The sequence below is a fragment of the Lepidochelys kempii genome, chromosome 23 (genome assembly GCF_965140265.1).
Source record: "Lepidochelys kempii isolate rLepKem1 chromosome 23, rLepKem1.hap2, whole genome shotgun sequence".
Taxonomy (NCBI): domain Eukaryota; kingdom Metazoa; phylum Chordata; order Testudines; family Cheloniidae; genus Lepidochelys; species Lepidochelys kempii.
The window spans coordinates 2,069,271-2,094,971 of NC_133278.1; the positions used below are offsets into that span (position 1 = coordinate 2,069,271).

Genomic DNA, 25,701 nt, shown 5'->3' on the forward strand with positions numbered 1-25,701 from the left:
AAATGAAGACAGGAGGATCCCCCCCCCCCCGCGTGCACAGAGTCAGGCCTGATTCTTGTCTGATTCGTGTCTCTGGCCAGGCCAGCGGGCGCTGTGTGCCGGGTAGTTGTGAGGCAGGTGGGGTGATGCTGCGAGGGCGGGTGTGGGGTGTGTGTCAAAACCAAGGGGGTCCCCCCCCGCAGAACCAGCTGGCTGCACACGGTGGGGTCAAGGCTGCAGGTAGTAACAGAAAACACCCCCCCACACACACACACACAAAACTACTTCCGGCTGGTCCAACCAGAACCTGCACACACAAATCACAGAATGCACACGCACCCCCACACACCAGGCCCACACAAAACGTGCACACACCAACGCAACAGACGCACACCGATGCAACACGCACACACAAAATACATTCACAAAAAACATGCACACACAAAACAGCCTATAGACACACAAGCCACAAGCACACAAAATACACACGCAAAACCCAGCCCAAGGACAGACAGACACACACACACTGCTCAGCCTCGTCAGAAGCAGGGGATCCACACCCCCCCACCCCGGCTTCCTTTCACAAGCTGACGCTCGTCCTGGCTTCACCCACAGATGTTTCCCAAAGCCAGGGTGGGCCCTTCTCCCCACTGGGTCTGCCGGCACTGGGGTGGGTGCTTGGGGGTGGCATGGAAGGGCAGGGCTGCCCTCCCCTCCCCCAACTTGTGTTTCACACTGATGAAGTGAGCTGTAGCTCACGAAAGCTCAGGCTCAAATAAAATTGTTAGTCTCTAAGGTGCCACAAGTCCTCCTGTTCACTTTTCACATCCACACAGGGCTCTTGAAAACTGTAAATATTGGGGTGGAAAATCCAGAGAACCGGGTCTGAAGGGAAAGAATGATGGAGCCGTGGCTAAAGCACAGGGCTCCCCGGCTCTATCCCCAGCTCGGGGAGGGGGATGGGGTCGAGTGGTTAGAGCGGGGTGCCGGTGGGGGGCTGGGAACCCAACCTGCATGTGCCCAGGGATTTGAGATCCCGGGGGAGGGCGAAGTGCCCTGACTGAGCAAGGCTGGGAACGTGGCCATGCTGGAGGGGACTCAGGGGGGCGAAAGGGACCAGAGGTGCCTCTTGGCTTCAGCCTCCATCCCCCACAGGCACCCAAGGGAGGCGCTGCCAGGGTGCTGGGGTGGGGATGGAGGGTTTCCAATCCCTCCCCGCCACACACACTTTCCACTGCATGGACACCCCCTGCACTCCCTGCCAGCCCAGCCCTCCCATCTTTCCCAAGCCACACTGAGGAATGCAAGTTTCCCTTGGCCGGGGCTCCGGGGTCCTGGCAGCCACCCAGGGGGGTGAGTCACCAGCCAGAGACGCTCGCTCCACCCTGCGGTGCAAAGGTGAGGAGGGAGTCGAATGCTGGACAGTCTGTTCCCGCGGCAGCTCCCAGCCAACGGGGCTGCAGGCTCGTCCGTCCCACATCCCCCAGCCCAGCCTCGTCCCGCCCAGGATCCACCCGGGACCTGCCTCCTCCCAGGGGCATGGGCCGGGGTCTCCACACCTCCCAGTGGATGGCAGATTAGGAGCTGGGGAGCAGCCTCCTAATCCCACCCACCTCTGGCTCCTGGGGACCCCACCTGGGGGCTGAGAATGTGCCCACAATGGGGGGGGGGGCAGGGGGTGGCTGCACATCATCCCCCTCTGCCTGGCTCTTTGGCCTTAAGGGCACAGGAGATCTAGTTCTGCCTGGGGGTTCGGATTGATGGGCCGATCCAGTGAGGGGAGGCAGGATACCAGGGTGGATGGGCCCAGTGGTGTGATCTGGGTGGCAGAGACAGGGGAGGAGGAGGAAGTGGGGGGCAGGAATGCTGGGCAAAGCAGGCCACTGGTCTGATGGGGGTAAGAGGGGTACCTGGCTGATGGGCCCTGGGTCCAGAAGCAGAGGGCCAGGCTTTGGGCCACTAGCCGCGCTCCGATTCCAGGCAGCGTCTGGCTCCGGGGGCCGAGCATCAGGGGCCCACGTCAGCAGATAAATGCGAGATCTCTTTATTGCAGAAGGACCGATATAAATACGGCCCCGGGGGCAGAGGAGACGACATACAGAGAGTCCTGGAGCCCGGCTCGTACAGGGGTGGCCAGTGAGACCGAGGGGGAAAGACCTCCTGGGGCTCCAGCTGGGCTCAGGCCCCATGTTGCCCTCAATGGGCCAAGGCCAGTTCCCAGCCGTATCTGACCCTAGATCCAGAGAGATGGTAACCACCTCGGCTGACCTCACACAACAGCCAGGAGAGAGATGTGGCCTGCAGGGGGAACCCCCCAACCTGGTCACCTGACCAGGGCTGCATTAGGGCCCCCCCACATCCCTCCGACCACTATCCTGCCCCAGGGATGGGGAACAGAGGGCCTGAATCTCGGTTGCCCCATCCGTGCACTTGGGGATGGGATGGGCGGGGGGCGGCTAGTGTAACTTAGAGCGGGCCCAGTGCTCCTGTGACTCACGCTCTGCCCCCAGTAGGCCCTGGTTTAACGGCAGAGTAAATGAGCGTTTTGCCATAACAATACCAAGGGGCTGCCCCCCCCAGCGCACGGGAGGGGGGAGCAGTGGGGTGTGTCGGGGCATGAAGCGCAGGGTGGCTGGTCTGATACAAGGGGTCAATATACACAAAGCATGTGGCTGGAGGGGAAATGCGCCCCCCCCCAAGATACGACTCACAGACCCTGCCTGACTGGGTCCCACTTCCCGGATGGGTCTGAATGGACCCGGTCGGGCTCAGACAGGGCAGCTGGCCCCCCAGACCCTGAGTGGATTGCATGGCTGGTACAATATGGGTGCAGTACTGCCTGCTACCACTAGGGAGGGGGCGTCTAGCGGGGCTGCAGTCCACTGAGGCTGTAATACCCCAGGCTGCCACCAGGGGGCAGGCAGGTGGCAGGGCCATACAGGGATATATGGGGCCAATTGGCAGGCCCTGCCCCCTGCTATTGGGGGATTGTTACCTGCAGCCCGCCCAGCTGTTCTGGGCACTGGGCTCAGAACCCCCCAAACTCCTAGGGTAGCTCTGCCCCAGGCAGCCCTCAGGGCCGGATCTGGGTCCCAGCGGCCTGGTGCTGGTCCCCAGCCTGGCACCACAGATCGCAGACGGGGCATGGGCATGGAGGATGCCGGGGCAGTGCCAGGATGTGACTTGTGCTAACCCAGCCTGGCTCTATGCCCCCCTACCCAGGGGCGGGGTGGGGGAGAGCAGCTCATGGCTGGCAGGCCCCAGGTTCGATCCCCACCCAGTGTGGCTGGTGGCCTGGGGATCTGGGAGCACAGCAAGTCCCCCCACTTTAACATGGTGACGGCCCCGGGTCCGTCAGGTCTCCCCCCAGATGACCTGGGGCAGCTGGAGGTCCGGGCAGTGGGTCCAGCTCGTGGCCTCTCTCTTCTCTCCCGGCGGACACGTAACATGGGGGGCGGGATCCGGGGGCTGCTGACCTCGACAGAGCCAGCTGCAGCTTCGTGCCCCGGGGGTGGGACGGAGATGGTGAAGGTATCCCAGGGCGGCTGGCTCAGATGGGATGCTGCGGGGCAGGGCGGGGGAGGAGGGCCTGATCCTGCATCCATGAGGTCCTAAATTACTCCCTCACCGGGGGGGTGAGGGGTGAGACTGGTTTGCTGATGCTGGAAAGCGGGGGGATCAGGGTTTCCTGGAGCAGTTCAGCCTGGCATGGGGGGGAAATCGGGGTCTCCCGGAGCAGTTCAGCCTGGCATGGGGGGGGGAATCGGGGTCTCCTGGAGCAGTTCAGCCTGGCATGGGGGGGGGGAATCGGGGTCTCCTGGAGCAGTTCAGCCTGGCATGGGGGCAGAGAGATCACGGTTTCCCGGAGCAGTTCAGCCTGGCACGGGTTGGGGGTGGATCGGGGTCTCCCGGGGCAGTTCAGCCTGGCACGGGGGGCAGGGGGATCGCAGTTTCCTGGAGCAGTTCAGCCTGGCACGGGTTGGGGGGCGGAATCAGGGTCTCCTGGAGCAATTGAGCCTGGCACGGGGCGGGTGTGAGCTGGGGCCCGTTTACTCGGCCGAGCCCTTCTGCCTCCTCTTGGAGGGGGGGCACCAGGTGGCGGGGCAGGTCGGCGGGCAGGCCGTGCCCCTCCAGCTTGACCTCGATGAGGTGGCTGGCCAGGGCGAACTCCTCGTCGTCCAGCATCCCGTCCCTGTCCACGTCGCTCAGCTTCCAGATCTTGCCCAGCACCGAGTTGGGCAGCTTGGTGGCCACCATCCAGCTCTTGGCCTTGGTGCCGCTCAGCTTCCCGTCCAGGGGCGAGAGGTTGTAGAAGATCTCGTCGTACTTGGGCTTGTCCTTGGTCACCACCCAGTCCTCGTCGTCCGCCCCCTCGTAGGCGCCCTCGGCCAGGCCCTCCACGAAGGGGCCGTTGTGGGTGCCGTCGAAGGCCCCCCCCTGCACCCCGCCCTCCGGCATCTCCAGCTCCTCCTGGCGCAGCAGGGGCATCAGCTTGGCGATGTCGCTCGTCAGCATCTCGTCCAGCCCGTCCAGCAGCCGCGGCTTCAGCGCGTGGAACTTGGTGAAGTCGTGGACCATCAGCAGCTCCTGCGGGGGGGGGCAGGGTGGTCAGCAGCCGGGGGGGAGGGCACGGCCCAGTTCGGCCGGGCGCCCCCTCTCCCACGGCCCAGTCCAGCCTGGCACCGTCCCTCCCCTGCCGCCTAACTTGGCCCATCACCTCCCAGCTCCGCACACTGAAGTCCAGCCCAGCCCCACGCCCCTGTCCCCAGGGGCGTGGGGCAGCCTGCAGGGGGCGCCGTGGCAGGGGGCCGAGGAGCCAGCGGCGCCAGGGGCCGGCTCTCACCTGCATCTTGCCGCAGTCGGGGAAGTCGCCGGGCGAGATGTGATGCTCCAGCTGGATCTTGGCGAAGATGACGGGCAGCTTGGCGATCAGGTGCTTTTTCTTGTTGTCCTTCCCGAACACCGAGGGCATCTCCTTCTTCAGGTGGCTGATGATGTGGGCATGGACCTGGGGGGGCCGAGCGGGCGTCAGCCAGGACTGGAGGGGACGGGACCCATCCGCAGGGCCCACCTCCAGAGCGAGGAGGCATGCCCCTGCCCCGCAGTGCCCACCACAGCTCCCGCCCCCGCTGCTAGGGGCCACCGGGCTTGCTGGCTGAGCTGTCAATTATCCAGCTCCCTTCCCCCCCACCACTTAGCAGCGCCCTCCCCGCCCACCCCATCTTCCTCCCCTCCCCCGCAGCCCAGCATCACCCTCCCCTCCCCCCACCCCACCTTCCTCCCCTCCCCCCCAGCCGAGCGTCACCCTCCCCTCTCCCCCAACCCCATCTTCCTCCCCTCCCCCCAGCCGAGCGTCACCCTCCCCTCTCCCCCCACCCCATCTTCCTCCCCTCCCCCCAGCCGAGCGTCACCCTCCCCTCCCCCCCAACCCCATCTTCCTCCCCTCCTTCCCAACTGAGCATCACCCTCCTCCCCCCACCCCATCTTCCTCCTCTCCCCTCAGCCCAGCATCATCCTACCCCCAACCCCATCTTCCTCCCCTCCCCCCCCAGCCCAGCATCACCCTCCCCCCCAACCCCATCTTCCTCCCCTCCCCCCCAGCCCAGCATCACCCTCCCCCGCAACCCTATCTTCCTCCCCTCCCCCATGGCCCAGCATCGCCCTCCTCAGCCCACAGCTCAGCCTGGCCCAGCACCAGTCCCCTCCCGGCCCAGCTCGGACGCCCCCGCAGCACCAGTGGGCCCCGCCAGCAGCTCTTCCTGCCGGGCCCCCTCTCCCGCCCTGCACTGACCCAGAGCTTCGCTCCCTCGGCTTCCGCAGGAAGGATCCGTCTGGGGCAGTTGGGCAGGGCAGGGCAGGGCAGGGCAGGGGCGCTCGCTCAGTCCCCACCCTCACACCGGGACAGGCCCCCCAGCCTGGCTCCCAGCATGGCCCAGGACACTGGACTGGGAGCCAGGACTCCTGGGTCCCATCCCCAGCTCTAGAAGGAGAAGGGAGAGGGTGTAGTGGTTAGAGCAGGGAGGCTGGGAGCCAGGACTCCTGGGTTCTATCCCCTGCTCTAGGAGGAGGGGGGGTCTAGTAACAAGCAGGGGGGCTGAGGAACTGATTTATAAGGAAAGATTTAACAACCCAAATCCAGCTAAAATACACCAGGGTGGGGGACTATGGGCCACAGTTGCAGCCCCCATGGAGGGAGTTTATTCCATGAGCTCTTGGGGGCAGGGGCCCTCTGCCCCCACCTTCCTCCAGCACTGGCTCCATGGACCTGGACCTGCCCCCCCCCCCGGACCACATCCCGCCTGCCTTTCCCCACTGCCCCCCGCCACGTGCCAGCCCGGAGACGTCAGGGAATTTGCTGCCTCATGCCCCCTGCTGCTGCACTTCGCTGCCTTCCCTCTGCGGAGAAAGAGGGGCTCAGGAAAATCTGTGCCCCAAAGCCTTGGGTGGACTTTGGGGGCTGAGTGAACGTTAGCCATGCGGGCAGGGCAGTGGACCCCCACCACGGGAAGGGAGCCGCAGACAGCTGCTCTTGGAGCAAACACCAGCTGAATGTTGCCCCTTGATCCCCCGAAGGGGGGGACCCCAGGTCTGGCCTGCTCAGATGGCAGCTGAACCCACATGACTGAGTGGTTAGGAGCACGGGGCTAGGGCTCAGGACTCCTGGGTTCTCTTCCTGCCTCTGCTTGGCCATCTTGGGCAAGTCACCGCCCCGCTCTGTGCCTTGGTTTCTGTCTAGTTAAATTGTGAGTGCCTGGCACAACGGGGGACAGGGTCATGGCAGCGCCTGGCACAACAAGGCCCCAACTTACTGTGTCCTTAAGAAAGTGACTCAGCCCCCCTCCGCATTAAGGATTGGGCCCAGATGCCAACGGCATAGTGGGACGGGGCAGATGAACATCTCAGCTCGATGGTGACGCTGGCCCTTGCCAGCCCTGCCCCGGGCGAGCGCTGGGGCCAAGGGGCGGGCGTCCAGCCTCCGTGACCTGGGCGGTTGTTGGCAGCCGGCTGTGGAAAGTGCTCAGGGGCTGTTCCATGGACGTTCTGTTCCCTGGCTCCGGCCGGGGCCGGGAGGAAATTGCCACTCGGGGGCCCGGGCCGCACAAAGGGCCCCGGGGAGCTGGCCCAGCAGGTGGCAGGAAAAGATAAGGCCGCGAGGGAGGGAAAGAGGCTGCAAAAGCCAATCTGGCGCTTCCTCTCGGGCCAATGGAGGAGCCTCATTAAAACTCCCCCACGTCACCGGGGGCACGGGGAGAGGAACCTGCGTTACTGAGGGGGCCGCGCCCTCAGGGGGGGTTGGTGTTGCTTTCCAAAAGCCTGTTAGAATAGGGAACACTGGCCCTGAACTGGCTCCAGGGTGGGGTCCTGGGACCTTTCCCCCCTAGGGGGCGCTGGCCCTGATCTGGCTCTAGGGTGGGGGTCCTGGGACCTTTCCCCCCTAGGGGGCGCTGGCCCTGAACTGGCTCCAGGATGGGGTCCTGGGACCGCTGGACCTGATCTGGTTCCAGGGTGGGGTCCTGGGACCTTTCCCCCCTAGGGGGCGCTGGCCCTGATCTGGTTCCAGGGTGGGGGTCCTGGGACCTTTCCCCCCTAGGGGGCGCTGGCCCTGATCTGGCTCTAGGGTGGGGGTCCTGGGACCTTTCCCCCCTAGGGGGCGCTGGCCCTGAACTGGCTCCAGGGTGGGGGTCCTGGGACCTTTCCCCCCTAGGGGGCGCTGGCCCTGCTCTGGCTGCGGGGCTGGGGCCAGGAGCCCGGGGCCTTTCCCCTCCGGGTTACCAACGTGCTTGCAATGGAGGGGGCTGGAAGTTCGCTGTGCCCGGGGGTGCTGGGACTGAGCCCCGCCAGCCCACGAGTCACCCAGGGGCTGCCCCCTCCCCAGCCTGGCTGAAGCAAAGAGAAATCGTGCCGGGGGGGCTGTGAGCTCCGAACCTGGGGCAAAACGGCTGCCCGCTCACCGGCGTCCGGCCCCGGGCGGGGCATGGCTGGAATCCAGCTGCCAGGACTGGGTGGGATGGGGGGGCTGGGTCGCTCGGAGCTGCCTGCCCAGCCCAGCCTGGCACCACATGCCCTGGCGAGGGGGGCTCCCCCTTCAGGCACAGGGCCAGGGACCAGCCCGGACCCTGCCAGGTGCTAAGGTGGGCGCCTGCTACTTGGGGGATGCCCAGCCCCCCCTGCGTCGGCTCAAGCATGGGGGGCAGCAGCAGGGGGTTGGGGAACCAGGCCCAGGGCATGTGGAGGTATCAGTGCCCCCCACCCCTCATGGAGGCATCCCTAGTTAGAGGGTGTTTTAGGGGATCTGGCTAGAGGCATTTCCCAGGTGTGTGGGGGGGTGTTGCTCAGGCCAGGAGCCGGGGAGGGCCGTTGCTCGGGAGGGGGTCCCCATTTCTCAGGCTGGGGTGGGGTGTTGCTCAGGCCAGGAGCCGGGGAGGGCCGTTGCTCGGGAGGGGGTCCCCATTTCTCAGGCTGGGGGGTGGGGTGTTGCTCAGGCCAGGAGCCGGGGAGGGCCGTTGCTCGGGAGGGGGTCCCCATTTCTCAGGCTGGGGGGGTGTTGCTCAGGCCAGGAGCCGGGGAGGGCCGTTGCTCGGGAGGGGGTCCCCATTTCTCAGGCTGGGGGGGGGTGTTGCTCAGGCCAGGAGCCGGGGAGGGCCGTTGCTGGGGAGGGAGTCCCCATTTCTCAGGCTGGGGGGGTGTTGCTCAGGCCAGGAGCCGGGGAGGGCCGTTGCTGGGGAGGGAGTCCCCATTTCTCAGACTGGGGGGGGCAGGGAGGATTGTTACTCGATCACAGCTGCGGAAGGCTCTGCCGCATGGGAAACCCTTAACGAGGAAACCAGGTGCAGGATGCGGGGGTGAGGGGCTCACAAACCCCGTAACGGCCCCTCCCCTGCACACAATGAGGACACATGCACACCCCCGGGGGGGGGGCATTGTTCAGCGCAGGACAGCCACGCTGTTGTTGGGGGTCTGGAGCCATCTGCTGCCTAAGAGGGTCACAGCCCTGAGACGATATGGGGCAGGGGGTGGGAAACGCAGCCCCAAAAGCAGCCCTCAGAGACTCGCCCCAAGCTCGGGGGTGCAGGGCCCGCAATGGGCCTGAGACCCACCAGCTAGCAGAGAATGTAAGACTTCCTGCAGCCAAGGGGTCTCTAACCACTAGACCCCCCCCCACTCCCCTCTCTGCGCTGGGAATAGAACCCAGGAGTCCTGGCTTCCAGCCCCTCCTGCTCTAACCACTAGACCTCTCCCCTCCCCACGCCACCCATGCCACGCTAGACCAGGCATAGAACCCAGGAGTCCTGGTGGCTTGGATGATAACCAGGCGCTTTTGCCACCTGGGTGGCCAGGGGCTCCTTGGTCCCTCACCTTGCTCCCTCTGTCCCCTCAGTCCCCCCTGTCCCTCTTGGTGCCCCCCACTCACCCCCCTATTATTCCCTTCCCTGCCCGCTCTGTCCCCCCACCTGCCTAGATCCCCCTGCCCCCCTCAGTACTCACCACCCACGACCCCAGAGCCCCCTTCCACCCCCCTCAGTCCCCCCGTCCCCCTCAGTGCCCTCCACCCATGACCCCAGAACCCCCCTTTCATCCCCCTCAGTCCCCCCGCCCGCCTAGATCCCCACAGTGCTCCCCAACCCCCTCCCCAGAGCCCCCTTCCACGCCCCTCGGTCCCCTTGCCAGCCTAGATCCCCTGCATCCCTCAGTCCCCCCGTCCCCACGGAAATCCCCCTCCCACCTCCTTGACCCGCCTAGATCCCCCTGTCCCTCTCAGTGCCCCCCCCCCACATCTCCCCAGAGCTCCCCCACCCCCTCGGCCCCCCAGTCCCCTCCTCCGACCCCCCTCAGTCCCCCCGCTCACCCTGACCAGCCGGGCTCTCTTGACCAGGTCGTTGAGCTTGCGGAGGGCCGAGTTGCGGGGCAGGTTCTGGATGTCCTGGAACAAGTCCTGCTCCTCCAGCTCAAAGAGCCGCCGGTTGTCGGAGACGAGCAGCGGCTCAGCCCAGAAGGAGCCAATGTAGACACGCAGCACCTCAGGGGTGTTGAACACCTTCCCCAGGGACCACATGAGGGCCCCATAGACCCGCATCAGCTGCTGCGTCTCCACCATGTCGGCCTTGTTCAGGACCACCCGGATCTTGTCCTCGTTGCCCTTCAGGGCTCGGATGGCCTCCGAGAACTCGTCCGAGATCTCCAGCTTGTGGGCGTCGAAGAGCAGGACGATGCGGTCCACGCGCTCCGCGAACCACTGCAGCACGGCCGGGAAGTCGTAGCCTGCGGGGCCGGGGAGATGCCGTCAGGGCCCGAGGGGCGGGCGCGGGGCCCGGCGGGCAAGACCCTGCCCTGTGCCCCGCGCCAGCCCTGCCCCCCCGCCTCACGCCTGCCCCGCTCCCCACTCCCGCCCTGCCCCATCCGCCTGCCCCACGCCTGCCCTGCTCCCCACTCCCCAGCCCTGTGCCCCACGCCCCCCGTGCCCCCTGCTCCCCAGCCCCTGCACCCTATACCCATCCTGTTCCCCACTCCCCAGCCCTGTGCCCCATGCCCGCCCTGCCCCCCTGCCCCTGTGCCCAACACAGCCCTGCTCCCCACTCCCCAGCCCTGTGCCCCACACCCATCCTGCCCCCCGCCCCTGTGCCCAGTACAGCCCTGCTCCCCACTCCCCAGACACTGTGCCCCCCGCCCGCCCTGCCTCGCCCCCCTGCCTCATGCCCGCCCTGCTCCCCACTCCCCAGCCCCTGCACCCTATACCCATCCTGTTCCCCACTCCCCAGCCCTGTGCCCCATGCCCGCCCTGCCCCCCTGCCCCTGTGCCCAACACAGCCCTGCTCCCCACTCCCCAGCCCTGTGCCCCACACCCATCCTGCCCCCCTGCCCCTGTGCCCAGTACAGCCCTGCTCCCCACTCCCCAGACCCTGTGCCCCCTGCCCGCCCTGCCTCACCCTCCTGCCTCATGCCCGCCCTGCTCCCCACTCCCCAGCCCCTGTGCCCCACACCCCCGTACCCCCCACTCTGCAGCCCCTGCGCCCCATGCCCAGCACAGCCCTGCCCCTCCAGTCCCCAGCCCCTGTGCCCCACAACTGCCCTGCCAGGGCATGGGGCGTACCCTGCAGAGTGTACTGGGTGCCCGTGGACCTCGCTGCCAGCTTTGGGGTCCCTAGGCAGCAAGTTCCTTGACCTCTTCCGCTGGCGCCGGGCCCAGAGGACTAGCTCATGGGTTGAGAGAGGGAAAGGGGCCCCTGCTTCCCCCCAACAGACCCCCTCCCCCACCCTCTGCTCCTCCCCTAGTGTACCCCCAACCCTGCCTCCCTCACCCCCCACTGCCTCCCATTGAGATCAGGGCCCCATCGTGCCGGGCGTTGCCCAGACCCCAACCCAGATCGGGGTCCCCTGTATTTGGGGGAGGCTCAGGGGCTGAGAGAAGAGACGTCTCATTACATCCCCCCCAGCAAACCTAACAGCTTCGCTGAGGATTGCTGCTGGAGCCCAGCAGATTCTCCCCCCCCCGGCCCTCCCACTTGGCAGCCCAAGGCGGCCAGTGTCTCCAAAGCACCAAAAAAGGAAGCCTTGAGACTGAGCAGAGGAAAGTCTGAGCCAGCCGGGGCCCCACCGTGAATCAAAAACCCAGCTGGACCGGACGGGGCTGCTGCAAACCCCCTCCGGGCGTCTCTCCGCTGGCCGGGGGGTCCTGGGAAAGGTTGGGGTGGCCTCCCGTGCCAGGGGGAATCAGCGAAACCAGGGCACGGGGCTTTCCAGTGACCCAGCCCCCTGCCCGGGCGAGGGGCTCTGGCCTGCTGCAGCCAGCCAGACGTTCTCCCCGCTCCTCTGGCCCCCGGCTTCTCTGGGGTGGCGGGGAGCAGGCGTTGGCCCTGTTGGCTGCAGTGATGGGGTGGGGGGAGAATCGGGTCCTGCGAACTCCTCCGTCCCCTGCTGTTTACACAAGCAGGGAAGGAGCCAGTGAGTTTCCAGGTCTGGCGCCCGGCCCTCCGATCGGGAGCCGATCCAGAGGAGGACCGGGGCTCCCGGCGACGGGCTGCTTCCCCCGCTGAGCTGGGATGGGGAAGGGGAGGCTGGGGCCGGCTGGAGAGCCGCGGCTAAGCTGTGTGTCCAGCCCAGATGGGATTCAGGGGATTCTCTAGAGAGGGAGGGGGGCCCGAGGGGCAGGAACGGCAGCTGGACCAGACCCTGTGCCTACCCGACAGCCGCGCTGGCCTTTCCCCCACACCAGCTTGCCAAGGTGTATTGGATCTCACGGTGCCCTGCACCTAATGTCACGAGCTGCAGGGTTCGCCTTCGCTTGCAGGCCTGGAGCACTGTGTGGTGGGTTATGGTGCACTGTCTGAACAGGCCCCGCACCCCACCCCAGAGGTGGCTGCATCTCAGCACTGGGTGAAGGATCTCTGTATAAACAGCTGCCATGCAGCTCAGGCCTGGCTGGGAAGCTGGCCCTGGGAGCAGGGCTATAACTCACCCCGTGGGAAACACCCTGAGATCCAGATGGTGCCAGCTCACGGCAGGAATTTCCTCTGCGCTCTGGCCCATTTGGCTCAGTCCTCGGGCAGCCCACCTGGGCAGTTGCTGTGTCTCGGTGATGGGGTTCACCAGGGGACGGGGCTCTGGGCTTCCATTGCCTCAGGGGACCTCCTCCTTCCCCCCGAAAAACTGCCACTAGCTATCTTCAACTGGGGTCTAGTGGTTAGAGCAGGGAGGGGCAGCTGGGAGCCAGGACTCCTGTCCCCGGTTCTGGGAGGGGAGTGGAATTTAGTGGTTAGAGTAGGGGGAGGGGAGCTAGGACTCCTGGGTTCAGTGATTCACTGAATGGCCTTCAGCAAGTCTCTGCCGCCTCTTTGTGCCTCAGTTTCCCCAACTGTGAAGCAAGGAGAGAACTGCACTGATTGGCCTCACAGGGGTCGACTTGGCCATAGCTTTTCACTAGCAATGCTCCCGGTGCCCCCATGTCAAAGCGGGCTGTGCTGCTCCCATTCACGTGCGCTGTCCCCCGTCTCCCCCACGATCACGCCCTCAGGACGTACGCCCTGCCCCCGCCGCGCTCCCCTCTGCTGTCACAGCCCCACTGGCAGGACGGGCATGATTTCTCAGCGTGTTGTGACCCATCCCGTTGCTATGGGGCTCAGCTGATCCTGCCCACAAAAACCTCCCTGCCCTGGCTTATCACCTGCTTTATTTTAACAGCTTCTTCCTCTGTTTCTCCTGGCCCTGCTGGTTGCTGGGGGATTTCAGATCCCACCCTGTTCCCAGAAACAGCACACCAGGGACCTGGCCTGAACCGAACTGCCCCATCGGGCACTTCCTGGGTTCAGTCCCAGGGCAGCTGCAACGCCCGCTCGTGGGGACGCATGGCTGCACGAGCAACCCTACAATAACAGACCAATGTAGTGGTGCAGGATTCACAAGTGACCCTACGATAACAAACCAGCGTGACCAGCCCGTGCCGTCTCCGAGCGGCCCTACGATAACGAACCGGCCCGTGCCGTCTCCGAGCGGCCCTACGATAACGAACCGGCCCGTGCCGTCTCCGAGCGGCCCTACGATAACGAACCGGCCCGTGCCGTCTCCGAGCGGCCCTACGATAACGAACCAGTGTGACCAGCCCGTGCCATCTCCGAGCGACCCTACGATAACGAACCAGCCCGTGCCGTCTCCGAGCGACCCTACGATACCGAACCAGCCCGTGCCGTCTCCGAGCGGCCCTACGATAACGAACAGGTCCGTGCCGTCTCCGAGCGACCCTACGATAACACTGCAGCCTGCCTGCTAGAGGGAGATCGGTTTTGTTTGGGATGCACAGCTGGGCCTGTCCCAGCGGGCTGTTTGCACACAGGAGTGAGCTGAACACGGGACAGCTGCGAGCAGCCGAGGGCGCCCTGGACTCATCGGGGTGTTTACTGAGCCGCCATGCCCCTGGGTCGGGCTGGATTCCCTGCATGCCTCTGGGCACCGCCTGCATGGCGCTCCCTCCAGCTCCAAAGGGTGCCAGGTGGGCAGCTGGGCCAGGGAGCCCCCCCGGGGGGGGGCCTCTTGTGTTCTAGCAGCTGGGTGAACCCCTCCTGGAATGCAGCCCCCTCCCCACATGGGCCCCGGGAGCCCCTGGCAGCTCGCCAGCGAGGAATTCAAAGGGGAGGAATCCCAACGAGGAATTCGGACACGTCAGTGGGAAAGCACGTCCCCGCCCCCCACTACATTCCTCCAGCCAGGGTACATCCAGGCCGGGGACCCCCCAGCTTAGGGCAGGAAGGGCACGTTCCCGCAGGGGCCAGGGGTCACTGGGAGGGCAGGTGCTCAGTGCCTCTGAAATTGGGCTGCCAGGAGCCTCACGGTGCTGTGATAAACCGTCTTGTAACGGGTGCCTGGTCCCTGACGCTGAGATGCAGCCGCCTCTGCGGTGCAGGGCGGGGGCCTGTTTGTACAGGGATCCCACACCCGGCACTGAGATGCAGCCACCTCTGTGATGGGCCCTGGCAGCTGTTTATACAGAGAGCCCCTCAGCCAGGACTGAAATGCAGCCACCTCGGGGGTGGCATGCAGTAGCTGCTACACACCAGCATTGCACTCTGGTTTAGAATAGCCATCAAAGCCTGGTCCTATGGTCCAAAACCGGGACTGGGAGCCAGGACTCCTGGGTTCTATCCCCAGCTCTGGGAGGGGAGCAGGGTTGGTGGTTAGAGCGGGGCAGGGGTGGGGGGCTGGGAACCAGGACGCCTGGGTTCTCTACCCAGCTGCCCTTGGGAAGCCACTGCCCCTCAGCTTCCCTGGGAGCTGATGGCCCCGCACACCCGGTGTGGGTTGCTGTGTGGCAACAGGTTATCCAGTGTCTCTGTTGGTTTTCCCAGGGCCTTCCCCCCGCAGCTGCTCCCTGCCCAGCAGGGCCAGAGGCCTGGACATCCCTTTGTTGGCACGCGGGGCCGACTCCTCCGTGCCTCATGCTCCCTGGCAGGCATCCCAGTGCGGGAACAGCCAGCCCCTGCTCAGCTGACGGGGATCCAGCCCAAACAGAGTCACGGCCCTGGCTGGGAGGTTATGCTCCGAGGCCCAGTCGGATCCCATGGCAGAGCGATGTCATCGGCCTCCTTCAGTTTGCACGCCCAGCTTCGTTTGGACAGGATTCTCCCTCACTTCCTGCCCCGAACGGCTGGCTGGCATTGCTGAATCATAAACAGGGCCCTGCACCTCACCCCAGAGGTGGCTGCATCTCGGCACTAGGCGAGTGGTCCCCGTATAAACAGCCCTCGCGTTCCACCCCAGAGGTGGCTGCCTGCATCTCAGCCCCCATTGATCTGAGGACCAATCCCTCCTCACACAGCATCACCCCCCAGCTCCCCAAAGGCGGTACTCTGCAGGATGCCTCCTGCTCCACTGATGAGGCTCACTAACGAGTTGCGTGCCTTGAGGCTACTTATTGCACCGGATTCCGGCCCTGATACATTTCATTCTCACTCAATACCCTCCTTTGTAACGGATTTGTTCCCGTGGTGGCTAATCGTTTCCTTCCAGGAATGATTTTATAACCAGCAGGAGGGAGGGAGGGGTACAGGAACGAGAGCAAGAAAGAAAACGTCCCTGCTTGTGGGTTACGTTTCCCCTCTCCCCTTTGCTGGCCTGGTCTGCTGAGCCGGCAGCGCCGTGGGGCCGTGACTGGCTCTCGCTCTGTGTCTGGCTGGGGCAGAGAGAGACAGCCAGAGCTGGACAGCAGGGGCTGCAGGTCGGGCGTGAGGGGCCCCGGCAGAGCTCGGGGAGCCCAGGGCTGGGCTAGCAGGGGCTGCGGGTTGAGAGTGATGGGCACTGTCAGAGTTGTGGGGGGCAGGGGAGCCCAAGGCTGGGTGTTTGGGGTCCTGGCGGAGCTCGGGGAGCAGGTGTCTGAGTAACTCAGCGCCCTTGCTCCATCCACCCCTGGGCCACCTGTCTATGGCGCTCGCCCAGCAGCATCGGCAGCCCTGGCCCTTTGGAGGCGCTGGGGGCTCGGATAATGCAGCCCCCACTCTCCCCCGCCCCCCAAGCTGCTCCCTGTTTGGAATCAGCCCTGCTGCATCGTGTCCCGTGAAGTCGGGCTCTAGGACTGAGTCAGTATTTCCCGGCCGGCTGGAGCCCGGGGGGCAATGCCAGCCCCGTGCCAGGAACATACCCGGCCGCTTGCATGGCAGGGCCAAGGACAGAGCAGAGACAAAGCCTGAGATTTATTTGTCTGATGGCTCCATGCCCCACCCCGCTCCCCTTTGGGAACCCAGGAGTCCTAGCCCCAGCCCCACCTCCAAAGCCAGTGTGGCAATACCCACGTTTGTCCCAGGCCAGGATCCCACATGGGAGGATCCCCACTGGGGCTTGGCCTCTCGCCTCCCGCCACTGTCATCCCCCAACCTGGGGGGGAGCTGGGCCACGTCAATCTGGGAGCCACAAGCCCAGTCACACCCGCTAGTGGGCAGTGAGGGGCCCTGCTCAGCCCTGGTGCATGGCACCCACAAGGCAACCACTCGCACGCACGGCCTGCCAAGCGGGCACACACATGCCCCGCCCTGCAGGCACAGATGCAAACGTGGGCGCCCGTGAACACACGCACCAGCCTGCAAGTGCCCAAGGGCCCCCCCCCCCCCGAGCCCTGGGCCTGCACACAGCCAGGGCACACGCATTGCCACGCGGGGCGCGTACACACACCGACATGCACAAACAGTTTGTTCAAGCGAATTACGACAACAACGGGTGGTTTCATCCCGCGACGATGACTCACGGTGAAAAAATGCCCCTGGCCCAGGCCTGGCTCCTGCAGCAACAGGCCTCCCAGCCAAGTGTGCGCTCGACAGGGCGGGGCTGGGAAAGGCGGCGTTCTGCAGCGAGGGTGTCCTGGTGCCCGGGGTGCATGGAGACACACACCCGTCTGAAGGGAGCCCCCCACCCCTCTACTCCACTAGACCCCACTCCCCTCCCAGAGCCAGGGAGAGAACCCAGGCGTCCTGGCTCCCAGCCCCCCTGCTCTAACCACTAGCCCCCGCTCCCCTCCCAGAGCTGGGGACAGAACCCAGGAGTCCTGGCTTGACCTGCTGGGCTCCGCAGCCCTTCCACCCACCCTGGCAATCAACATGCCCCTGACTGAATCCCCACGGGGCGGGGGGGGGAGCCGGGGTTACAGATGTGGCAAGATGAAGCCCCCGCCCCTTGCTCCAGCCACATAGCACTGAGCCAGTGCAGTTTCGCCCCATCCCTGTCCCCTTCTACCCCCCGCCCCAGGCCTTACCCCGGCACACGCGCTGCTTGGCTCCCGACAGGATCCCCGGGGTGTCGATGAGGCTGATACTCTCCAGGACTTGGTTGGGCAGCTGGGCACACATGAACCTGTCAGGAGAGGGAAGCAGCCATGAGCAATGGCAGCACGTGGGACAGGAGTGGGGCAGCTCGGCCTAGCAGCTAGGGCTCCGCACGAGGAGCCAGGACTCCTGGGTCCTATCCTGCTGCAGGGAGGGGAGCGGGGTCTAGTGGTCAGATCACAGGTGGCTGGGAATCGGGACTCCTGGGTTCACGGCATGGCTCTGTCACTGAACTGCTTTGGGACTTGGGGGAAGTCTCTTCCCCGCTGGTGCCTGTCTCCCCACCCTGCCCATGCCGAGTTAAAGTGGGAGCTCTTCCAGGCAGGGACAGTCTCACTCTCTCTGGACAGTCCCCTCGGTCTGGGTCTGGGCAGCGCCTGGCCCAACGGGGCCTTGATCTCGGTTGGGGTCTGGGCAGCGCCCGGCACAATGTGGCCCTGATCTCAGTCAGGGTCTGGGCAGCACCTGGTGTAATTGGAGACTCCAGGGGCTACTGTGTTTGGGTGTTGGCAGGTTTATCCCATGACCTTTGATCTCTACTGCTGAGAAAGCAGGTGGAAAACAGTTACTGTTTAAAGAGAGCTCATCCACCCCACTGCCAGCCCCCTTCTCCTTGCGTAAGGAGGAGATCGGGGGTGTGGCTGGAGCGCGCTGCACTGGGGCTATTCTCTGCCACCCCCACCCAGTACACAGGGGATGAATCGGGGGCCTGGCTGGACCGCACTGCACTGTGGCTATTCTCTGCCCCTCAGGTCCCACCGATGAGTTAGAGCAGCCCTGAGGCTGCTGTAATTTGCACTAAGGGTCAGACAGCTCCCAGGATTCAGAGGGTTTAAAGCCACTTTTCCCACTCCAGGTGCTGGGAGGGGGAATCACAGAACCCTGAGCCTTGGGGAGTCCCTGCTTTCCCCTGACCCTGGGGCCCTGGCGGTGCTGGGGAGCCAGGTCACCCCACCACATACAGTAGAGCAGCCTCAGGGGAGCCCTGAGCTGGTTGGAGAGGATGGTGGCACCGTGAAGCTGCATTGGGCCTGGGGATCCGGCCCCCTCAGTCCCAGGGTGCAAGCAGACACCCCCTGGCCTCTTTGCCAGCCTCCTACGTAGCCTGGGGCCGCCCTTCTTCTGCGCCTCCCCCAACCGCAGAGCGCCCGGTGCATCAGCTCATGCGGGAAAACGCCTTTTCCCTCACTCTGCCTTCCCGGGGGCACAGCGGCACCGGACACGTGGACGGAGGCTGGACAGCTGACTGCGGGCCAAGGGCAGAGAGACAGGCCACAGTGGCAGGGCCCAGGGTAAAGGCTGGGGGGGGGCTGGGCGGAAAGGAAGGGGAAGAAGGAATGAAGGATGGAGCAAGACGCAGGAGTAGCCCGGACGCAGGCTGGGGGATCTGGGAAGAGGAGAGCGAGCCAGGGCTGGTGCAGAGGATGGGGGGATGCTGCCCCACGCTCCCTGGCCCGGGTTGGGAGGGTGGGGGAGCCTGCAGGAAAGCAGCCCAGCATCAGCAGGAAGCCGGGCCGTGGCATGCGAGTGGGGGGCTCATGGGGAGGAGCCCGTGTTTACAAACTCCTCCATGCTGGAGGAAGTCGGGCTGGTCTGATATAAACACGACGCTAAAAATAGCCCTGCCCAGGCCCAGCTGAGCCGGGCAGCGAAGGTAGCGGGGGGCTCCCAGCTCGGCTGTGGCTGCGTCCAAGCAGGGGCTGGAGCTACAGGCCAGATGGTCTCCCGGGGCCTGCTCCAGCCAGGGGGCTATCGGGAGCCGTTGCACTGACCTCAGTGGACTTTAGGTTGGGCTCCAGGGCCCGTTTCCCTGGGAAACCCGCCACCGTCCATGAAAAGAACCTAGGCGTCCTGGCCTGTTTGTCTAGAAAGGAGAGTGTTTCCAGAGTTAAAATTCATTTTGTTTTACCGAGATCGGGGCCCTGTCGCGGCGGGCGCTGCCCAGACCCCGACCGAGATCAGGGTCCCGTCGCGCCAGGCACTGTCCAGACCCCAACCGAGATCGGGGCCCCATTGTGCCAGGTGCTGCCCAGACCCCGACCGAGATTGGGGCCCTGTCGCGCCGGGCGCTGCCCAGACACAGAGTGAGAGCCAGTCCCCCATAGACATATTATCCCTATGTTACAGACAGGGGAAACCGAGGCACAATGCGATTTCCAGTGAGTCTGTGACAGAGCCAGATACTGAACCCCTATCTCCTGGGCCCCAGCCTTTCCTCAAGGCCCCCCTCACTCCATCTTCCCCGCCTGCACCCCTCAGCTCAGCCCCGAGCTGAGCTTGCCCGCCCCAGGCGCCTCCTGCCAGCCATCTCGTGAGAAGGGGCCTGTCCTCCCATGGCTTCCTGCCGCCAGCGCATCTGGAGCCATGACGCCTTCTTTCCAGGCAGCCCGGGCTGGGGAGGGGACTGGGCCACAGGCCCTGCATTCCTGAGAGCCTGGCTCAGCCCCAGCCCCCAGCCTGGCCCCCCCACCACAGACCAGGGCTGGGTGGGAACAGGTGTCCTCTGCACTGCACGAGACTAGGCCAGGCTGGATGCACATCACAGGGGGCTGCTGCTGTTTAAACCTCCCTCCCTACAGCTGCAGCCCCACGGTCCCCCAGGTGTAGCCCCTCCCCTGCCAAACCCAACATCCCAGGCTTCTCCCAAGGGGCTGGGCAGGGACATGCAGGGTTGAACAGCTGTTTGCAATGGTGGAGCAAGGTGAGGGCGGGAAGCCAAGGCAGGGCTGTGCCAGATGGGGCAAGGGATCTCCACTTTTCAGAGAAGGAGTGGAGTCTAGTGGTTAGAGCAGGGAGGGTTAGGAGCCAGGACTCCTGGGGCCGATCCCTGGCTCTGGGAAAGTAGTAGGGTCTAGCTGTTAGACATCGGAGTTTGGACTCCTGGGTTCTGTTCCTAGCTCTGCAAAGGTGTGGGGCGTCTGAGTGGCTGGTGCAGGGAGGGACTGGGAGCCAGGACTCCTGGGGCCTGTTCCCAGCTCTGTAGGACGTAAGACCCGAAGAGGAGAAATGACATGTGCAGGGCTCTGCAGAGTCAGGGAAAGAACCCAGGAGCCCTGACAACAAGCTCATGCGGCCTTGCTATCATCCTGACTTGCTGCATGCTGCCACTGAAGCGCTGCCATGTTCCACCCCAGAGGCAGCTGCAGTTCAGTGCGGGTCGGGGGAGCAGCCCCACGGGATACTCTGAGACTCGTGACAGGCTCGATGGGAGAGGTTTACAAAGCAGGACCGGGGGCTTAGCCACAAATTCCATCACTGACACCCACAGGCCCGCTCCCCCAGGTTAACGGGCGTGTATGAAGCTAAGAAAGGAGGGCTTGGATCTGAACCACCCCCGCAGTGCCCTGCCCCTCCCCATGTTGGGTGTACACACACACCCCAATGCACGCACATGGACTCACACCGAGTTGCGCCCAGATGCGTACACACGCGTGCAGGGATGTATGCACACACACACACACCCCCTGGGTTGCACACACACACACAGGAGGGGCAGAGCCCCAGTGTGGAGACAGGCTGTAGAAATGATCCAGGGCTCCGCCCGGGGGCGAGGCTGGATAGATCGGGGCTGGGAGAGGCGAGGGGCAGGAGCTGGGGATGGGAGGGGCTAGAGAAGGGGAACGGGCTGCCCCCGCTTGTCCCAAGGGCCAGGGGGCGCCCATTGACTCTGAATGGCAGCTGTTTAAACCGATGAAAGGAAATGCAGCCTGGCATTAGCCCGTGGAACTCCCTGCTACAAGCTCTGAGGCCATGTGGTCAGGGACTCAAGCAAGGGCTGGGGATAAAGAGAACATTTATTAGACAGATTGCGTTTTTGGTTTAATAAGGGATATAAGTCCCCAAACTTCAGGGCATGAGCTGAAGTCTTGGGGATTGGGGAAAGCATCCCCTAGTGGCCAGATTACCCCACAGCTCTCTGGGCTAGATGGACCTGCTGGCCATTCCTATGTCACGTCCCATTGCTTAAACTCAAGTGAGAGGAGGAGACTCTAAAAGGAGCTGGGAATGGGCACATCAGACCAGATCAAAGGCCCATCAAGCCAGGTCTCCTGTCCACGAGAGAGTGGGTCAAGCCAGACACTCCTGAGGACCGTGAGGTAGCCAGCTGTGGCATCTTACCCCATGGGGGAAATTCCTGACCCCTCCATGGAGCTGGTCTGCTCACGCCCTGGAGCATGCCGATTAAACAGCTGCAGGACCCAGGCCAGTTCAGCCTGGGCTGGCACGGGTGTGGGCTGAAGACGAGGAAGAGGAGGCACTTGTAGATGGCAAGGAAAGGCCGTGGCACAGAGTCCCTGCAGGAAGGCACTGGAGAATAAGTGGCCCTCTCTTGCGCCACAGTGAGTTAGCGGTGGCCGGGGAGCATTGTGGGAAGGCACTGGAGGACCAGCAGCCCTTGATCGTTGTGTGGCAGGCTAGCCTGGGCCGAGTTAGCGGTGGCCGGGGAGCATTGTGGGAAGATACTGGAGGACCAGGAGTCCTTGACGGGCAGTGCTAGCCTGGGCCAAGTTAGCGGTGGCCGGGGAGCATTGTGGGAAGGCATTGGAGGACCAGCAGTCCTTGACAGGCTGTGCTAGCCTGGGCCGAGTTAGCAGTGGCCAGGGAGCATTGTGGGAAGGCATTGGAGGACCAGGAGTCCTTGACGGGCAGTGCTAGCCTGGGCCAAGTTAGCGGTGGCCGGGGAGCATTGTGGGAAGGCATTGGAGGACCAGCAGTCCTCGATCGTTGTGTGGCAGGTTAGCCTGGGCCGAGTTAGCGGTGGCCGGGGAGCATTGTGGGAAGGCATTGGAGGACTAGCAGCAGCCCTGGATGGGCAGTGCTGGCCTGAGTTAGTGGTGGCCGGGGAGCATTGTGGGAAAGCATTGGAGGACCAGCAGCCCTCGATCGTTGTGTGGCGGGCTAGCCTGGGCCGAGTTAGCGGTGGCCGGGGAGCATTGTGGGAAGGCATTGGAAGACCAGCAGCCCTCGATCGTTGTGTGGCAGGTTAGCCTGGGCCGAGTTAGCGGTGGCCGGGGAGCATTGTGGGAAAGCATTGGAGGACCAGCAGCCCTCGATCGTTGTGTGGCGGGCTAGCCTGGGCCGAGTTAGCGGTGGCCGGGGAGCATTGTGGGAAAGCATTGGAGGACCAGCAGCCCTCGATCGTTGTGTGGCGGGCTAGCCTGGGCCGAGTTAGCGGTGGCCGGGGAGCATTGTGGGAAGGCATTGGAGGACTAGCAGCAGCCCTGGATGGGCAGTGCTGGCCTGAGTTAGCGGTGGCCGGGGAGCATTGAGGAAAGGCATTGGAGGACCAGCAGCCCTCGATCGTTGTGTGGTGGGCTAGCCTGGGCCGAGATAAGTGGCTGTAGAGGGAAGCTCACTCAAGGGCTGCCCAGTAGGCCCAGTTGTGCTGGCCATCACACGAGCGATGGGGTTTTGTGCATGTGTGGGGACGGGGGTCGAGTTCATGGGGACGCTGGCAGCAGGGGGCCCACGAGCGGGGGGCCAGCACTCACCGGTTGAGGAAAGTGTTCCCGAAGGGGTTGAGCTTGCGGAAGGGTTTCTTGGGGTCAACGATGAGGGCGTTGCCTGGGATGATCCCCTCGGTCTCGCCATGCATGACCGCGATGAAGGAGTCGGTGGTGGGCTCGGGCCCAATGCGGCTGCCCGGGATGTCCTGCTCCAGCAAGTACTTGATGAAGGTGGTCTTCCCCGTGGAGTATTGCCCCACCACCAGAACCATGGGCTTGTTATCAAAGTCGGCGTCCTCCAGGGCCGGCGAGTGGAAGTCATGGAAGCGGTAGAATTCCTCCACGGGCAGCAGCTTCTTCTTGTAGAGGTTCTTCAGCCCCTCGGTGACCGTGTGGATCACCTCAGGGGTCTTCTTCTCGTTCTTCCTCATCCAGCTGAACATCTTCCCCTAGTCCTGCCGTACACACCTGGGGAGAAACAGGGCAATGGGGACTCCTTTGGGAGATCGATAGATCCTAATCAATAGATCTTTCTGAGATCAATAGTTCGGAGTTGATAGATCTTTCTGAGATCAATAGATCCGAGAGTCAATACTTCAACTGATCTGATACAGAGATCAATTAATCCAAGCTGAAAACCCCGTCGAGAACCAGGAAGAGCCACGGTCTTTTGGAGATCAGCAGATGTAAAGTTGATAGATCTTTAAATGGATAGATCTCTGGGAGATCAAATGGAAAGATCTTGAAAATGGGAGACTGGCAGATCTGAAACCAATAGACCGCTCGGGAATCAGCAGATCTCTGATCAGTAGATCCAAATGGATAGATCTTTTTCGTGGGGAGACGGGTGGATCTCTTGGGTGATCTCCAGACCTGGATTTGGTAATCAGATGAAATTTAAAGGCACAGTGTTGCGTATGCTGCTCGATTTAAAGAAACCCAAGTATAATCACTCCTAAACCAGGAGCATACGCTTGGCATGGGGGGTGGGTTCTTCTGGTGCCGTCTGGGAAGGAACTTGCGCTCCCCTTTCCCCCCTTCAAAAAACAAAGTTGAGCGGCACGGAGAAAGCTGGCGCTAGGAGCAATCTCAGCAGGGTCGGAGCTGCTAATGGCGCTTTGCAGAGAAAAATTCCTTCTCTGGCCCGTGCAATTTTTTTTTTTTTTCCTAAAGGAGGAAAAAATCTTTCAGTGAACTTGCAGAAGATCCTGCAGAACATCTGAGGAGGGGCTGGGAGGCTGCCTAAGGGTAAAGGAGTTGCCAGATGACACAAGGCAGACAGCGGAATATATTAACATAAATTAACAGAGGGGTTGTGGGGGGAACTTGAGAACAAATATTGCGGGGGGGCGGGGAGGCGTACGAACAGGGTTTGTACTGAAGGCAGGACTGTGGGCTGGACAGGCAGCCTGTGGTGCCACCAAGCGGGGGACTGAAGCATCTGCTGCCAGAAGCAAAAGGAGGGACCAGGTGCAGCCAGTCACAGGATGCTCAGGAAAGTTCACCCAAATTCACCAGCACCAGTGTGACCGTGCAGGGGATCAGTTACTCTCCCCTCCCGCCCCCTGCCCCCGAGCCCCACTGGGGACACGCCTTGTGCAGAATTCAAGGGGCCTGTGGACAACTCTCATGATTTTGCCACGAGTCTCATGATAATGATCAGGGGGTCGCCGTGTCCGTCTGTATCCACAAAAACAACGAGGAGTCCGGTGGCACCTTAAAGACTAACCGATTTATTTGGGCAGAAGCTCTCGTGGGTAAAAACCCCACTTCTTCAGATGCATGGAGTGAAAGTTACAGATACAGGCATCAATATACTGGCACAGGAAGAGAAGGGCGTCACCTCACAAGTGGAGAACCAGCGCTGACGAGGCCAATTCCATCAGGATGGATGTGGTCCCACTCCCAATCGTTGATGAGGAGGTGTCCATACCAAGAGAGGGAAAATGGCTTTTGTAGTGAGCCGGCCACTCCCAGTCCCTATTCAAGCCCAAAATTAATGGTGTTAAGTTTGCAAATGAGTTGTAGCTCTGCAATCTCTCTTTGGAGTCTGTTTTTGAAGTTTTTTTGTTAAAGGATGGCTACTTTTAATGTGATAGATGCCATCATGTGCCAGCAACGCCCCTCTGCCGGGTACATTGACCAAACCAGACAATCTCTACATAAAAGAATAAGTGAACACAAATCAGACATCAGGAATCACAGGATATCAGGGTTGGAAGGCACCTCAGGAGGTCATCTAGTCCAACCCCCGGTACCATACAAAAGCCAGCAGGAGAACACTTCAATCTCCCTGGACATTCAATAACAGATTTAAAAGTAGCCATCCTTCAGCTCTCTGGGCCAGAGACTGTCTTGCTGTCCTACATTTGTACAGCATCTAGCACAATAGGGTGCTACCCTAATACAAATAATAAGGAAAAACTAAAGCCTAATTAAACCTGGCAGTAAATCCCATGCAGACAAGAGGCATCCAACAATAACGCCTCACTCATCTATAGTGCCTTCCATCAGTTGAGCTCCAAGTACTTTACGAACAAGGTCGGTAATGTTGTCCCCATTTCACAGGTGGGGAAACTGAGGTTCAGAGTGAGTTCAGTGACTCACACTCTGTTAGCAGACCAGTGACCGAACCTACCTCCCCTGAGTCCCACTCCAGTGGTCTACTCACTGAGCCACGCTGCTTCCCACACAGAGCTACAGGGTGGTCAACCATCCCCTATTAACAACGCAGTCACTTCCTACTAAGCAAAGGAACCTGCTCGCACCTGGCTAGCAACGTCTAATCGCAGGCACTGAAAGCTCCCTGGCACTCCAGGACCATCGCACAGAGCTCAGCGGACGTTGTTTGGAGCAGATGGGGTGGGTGGCGAGCTGACAGAGGGGGTGTACGGAGACACCCGAGCAATTTATTTTTACTGGGCCTGGTTGTACATTTTCCATTAAGTCTCCCCCCTTCCCACCTCTGACGGTTGAGT

The 25,701-nt window shown here is 63.0% G+C and overlaps 1 protein-coding gene across 1 annotated transcript; it reads right to left on the reverse strand.

The window, feature by feature from the left end:
• Positions 1-2,007: 2,007 nt before the first annotated feature.
• EHD2 (EH domain containing 2) lies at positions 2,008-23,952 on the reverse strand. Its single transcript, XM_073321735.1, has 5 exons — positions 22,769-23,952; positions 17,207-17,304; positions 9,827-10,239; positions 4,823-4,987; positions 2,008-4,566 (listed from the first exon to the last, which is right to left on the reverse strand). The coding sequence occupies exons 1-5, from the start codon at positions 23,164-23,166 to the stop codon at positions 3,898-3,900; spliced, it is 1,743 nt and encodes a 580-aa protein (XP_073177836.1). The 5' UTR covers positions 23,167-23,952; the 3' UTR covers positions 2,008-3,897.
• Positions 23,953-25,701: the final 1,749 nt, after the last annotated feature.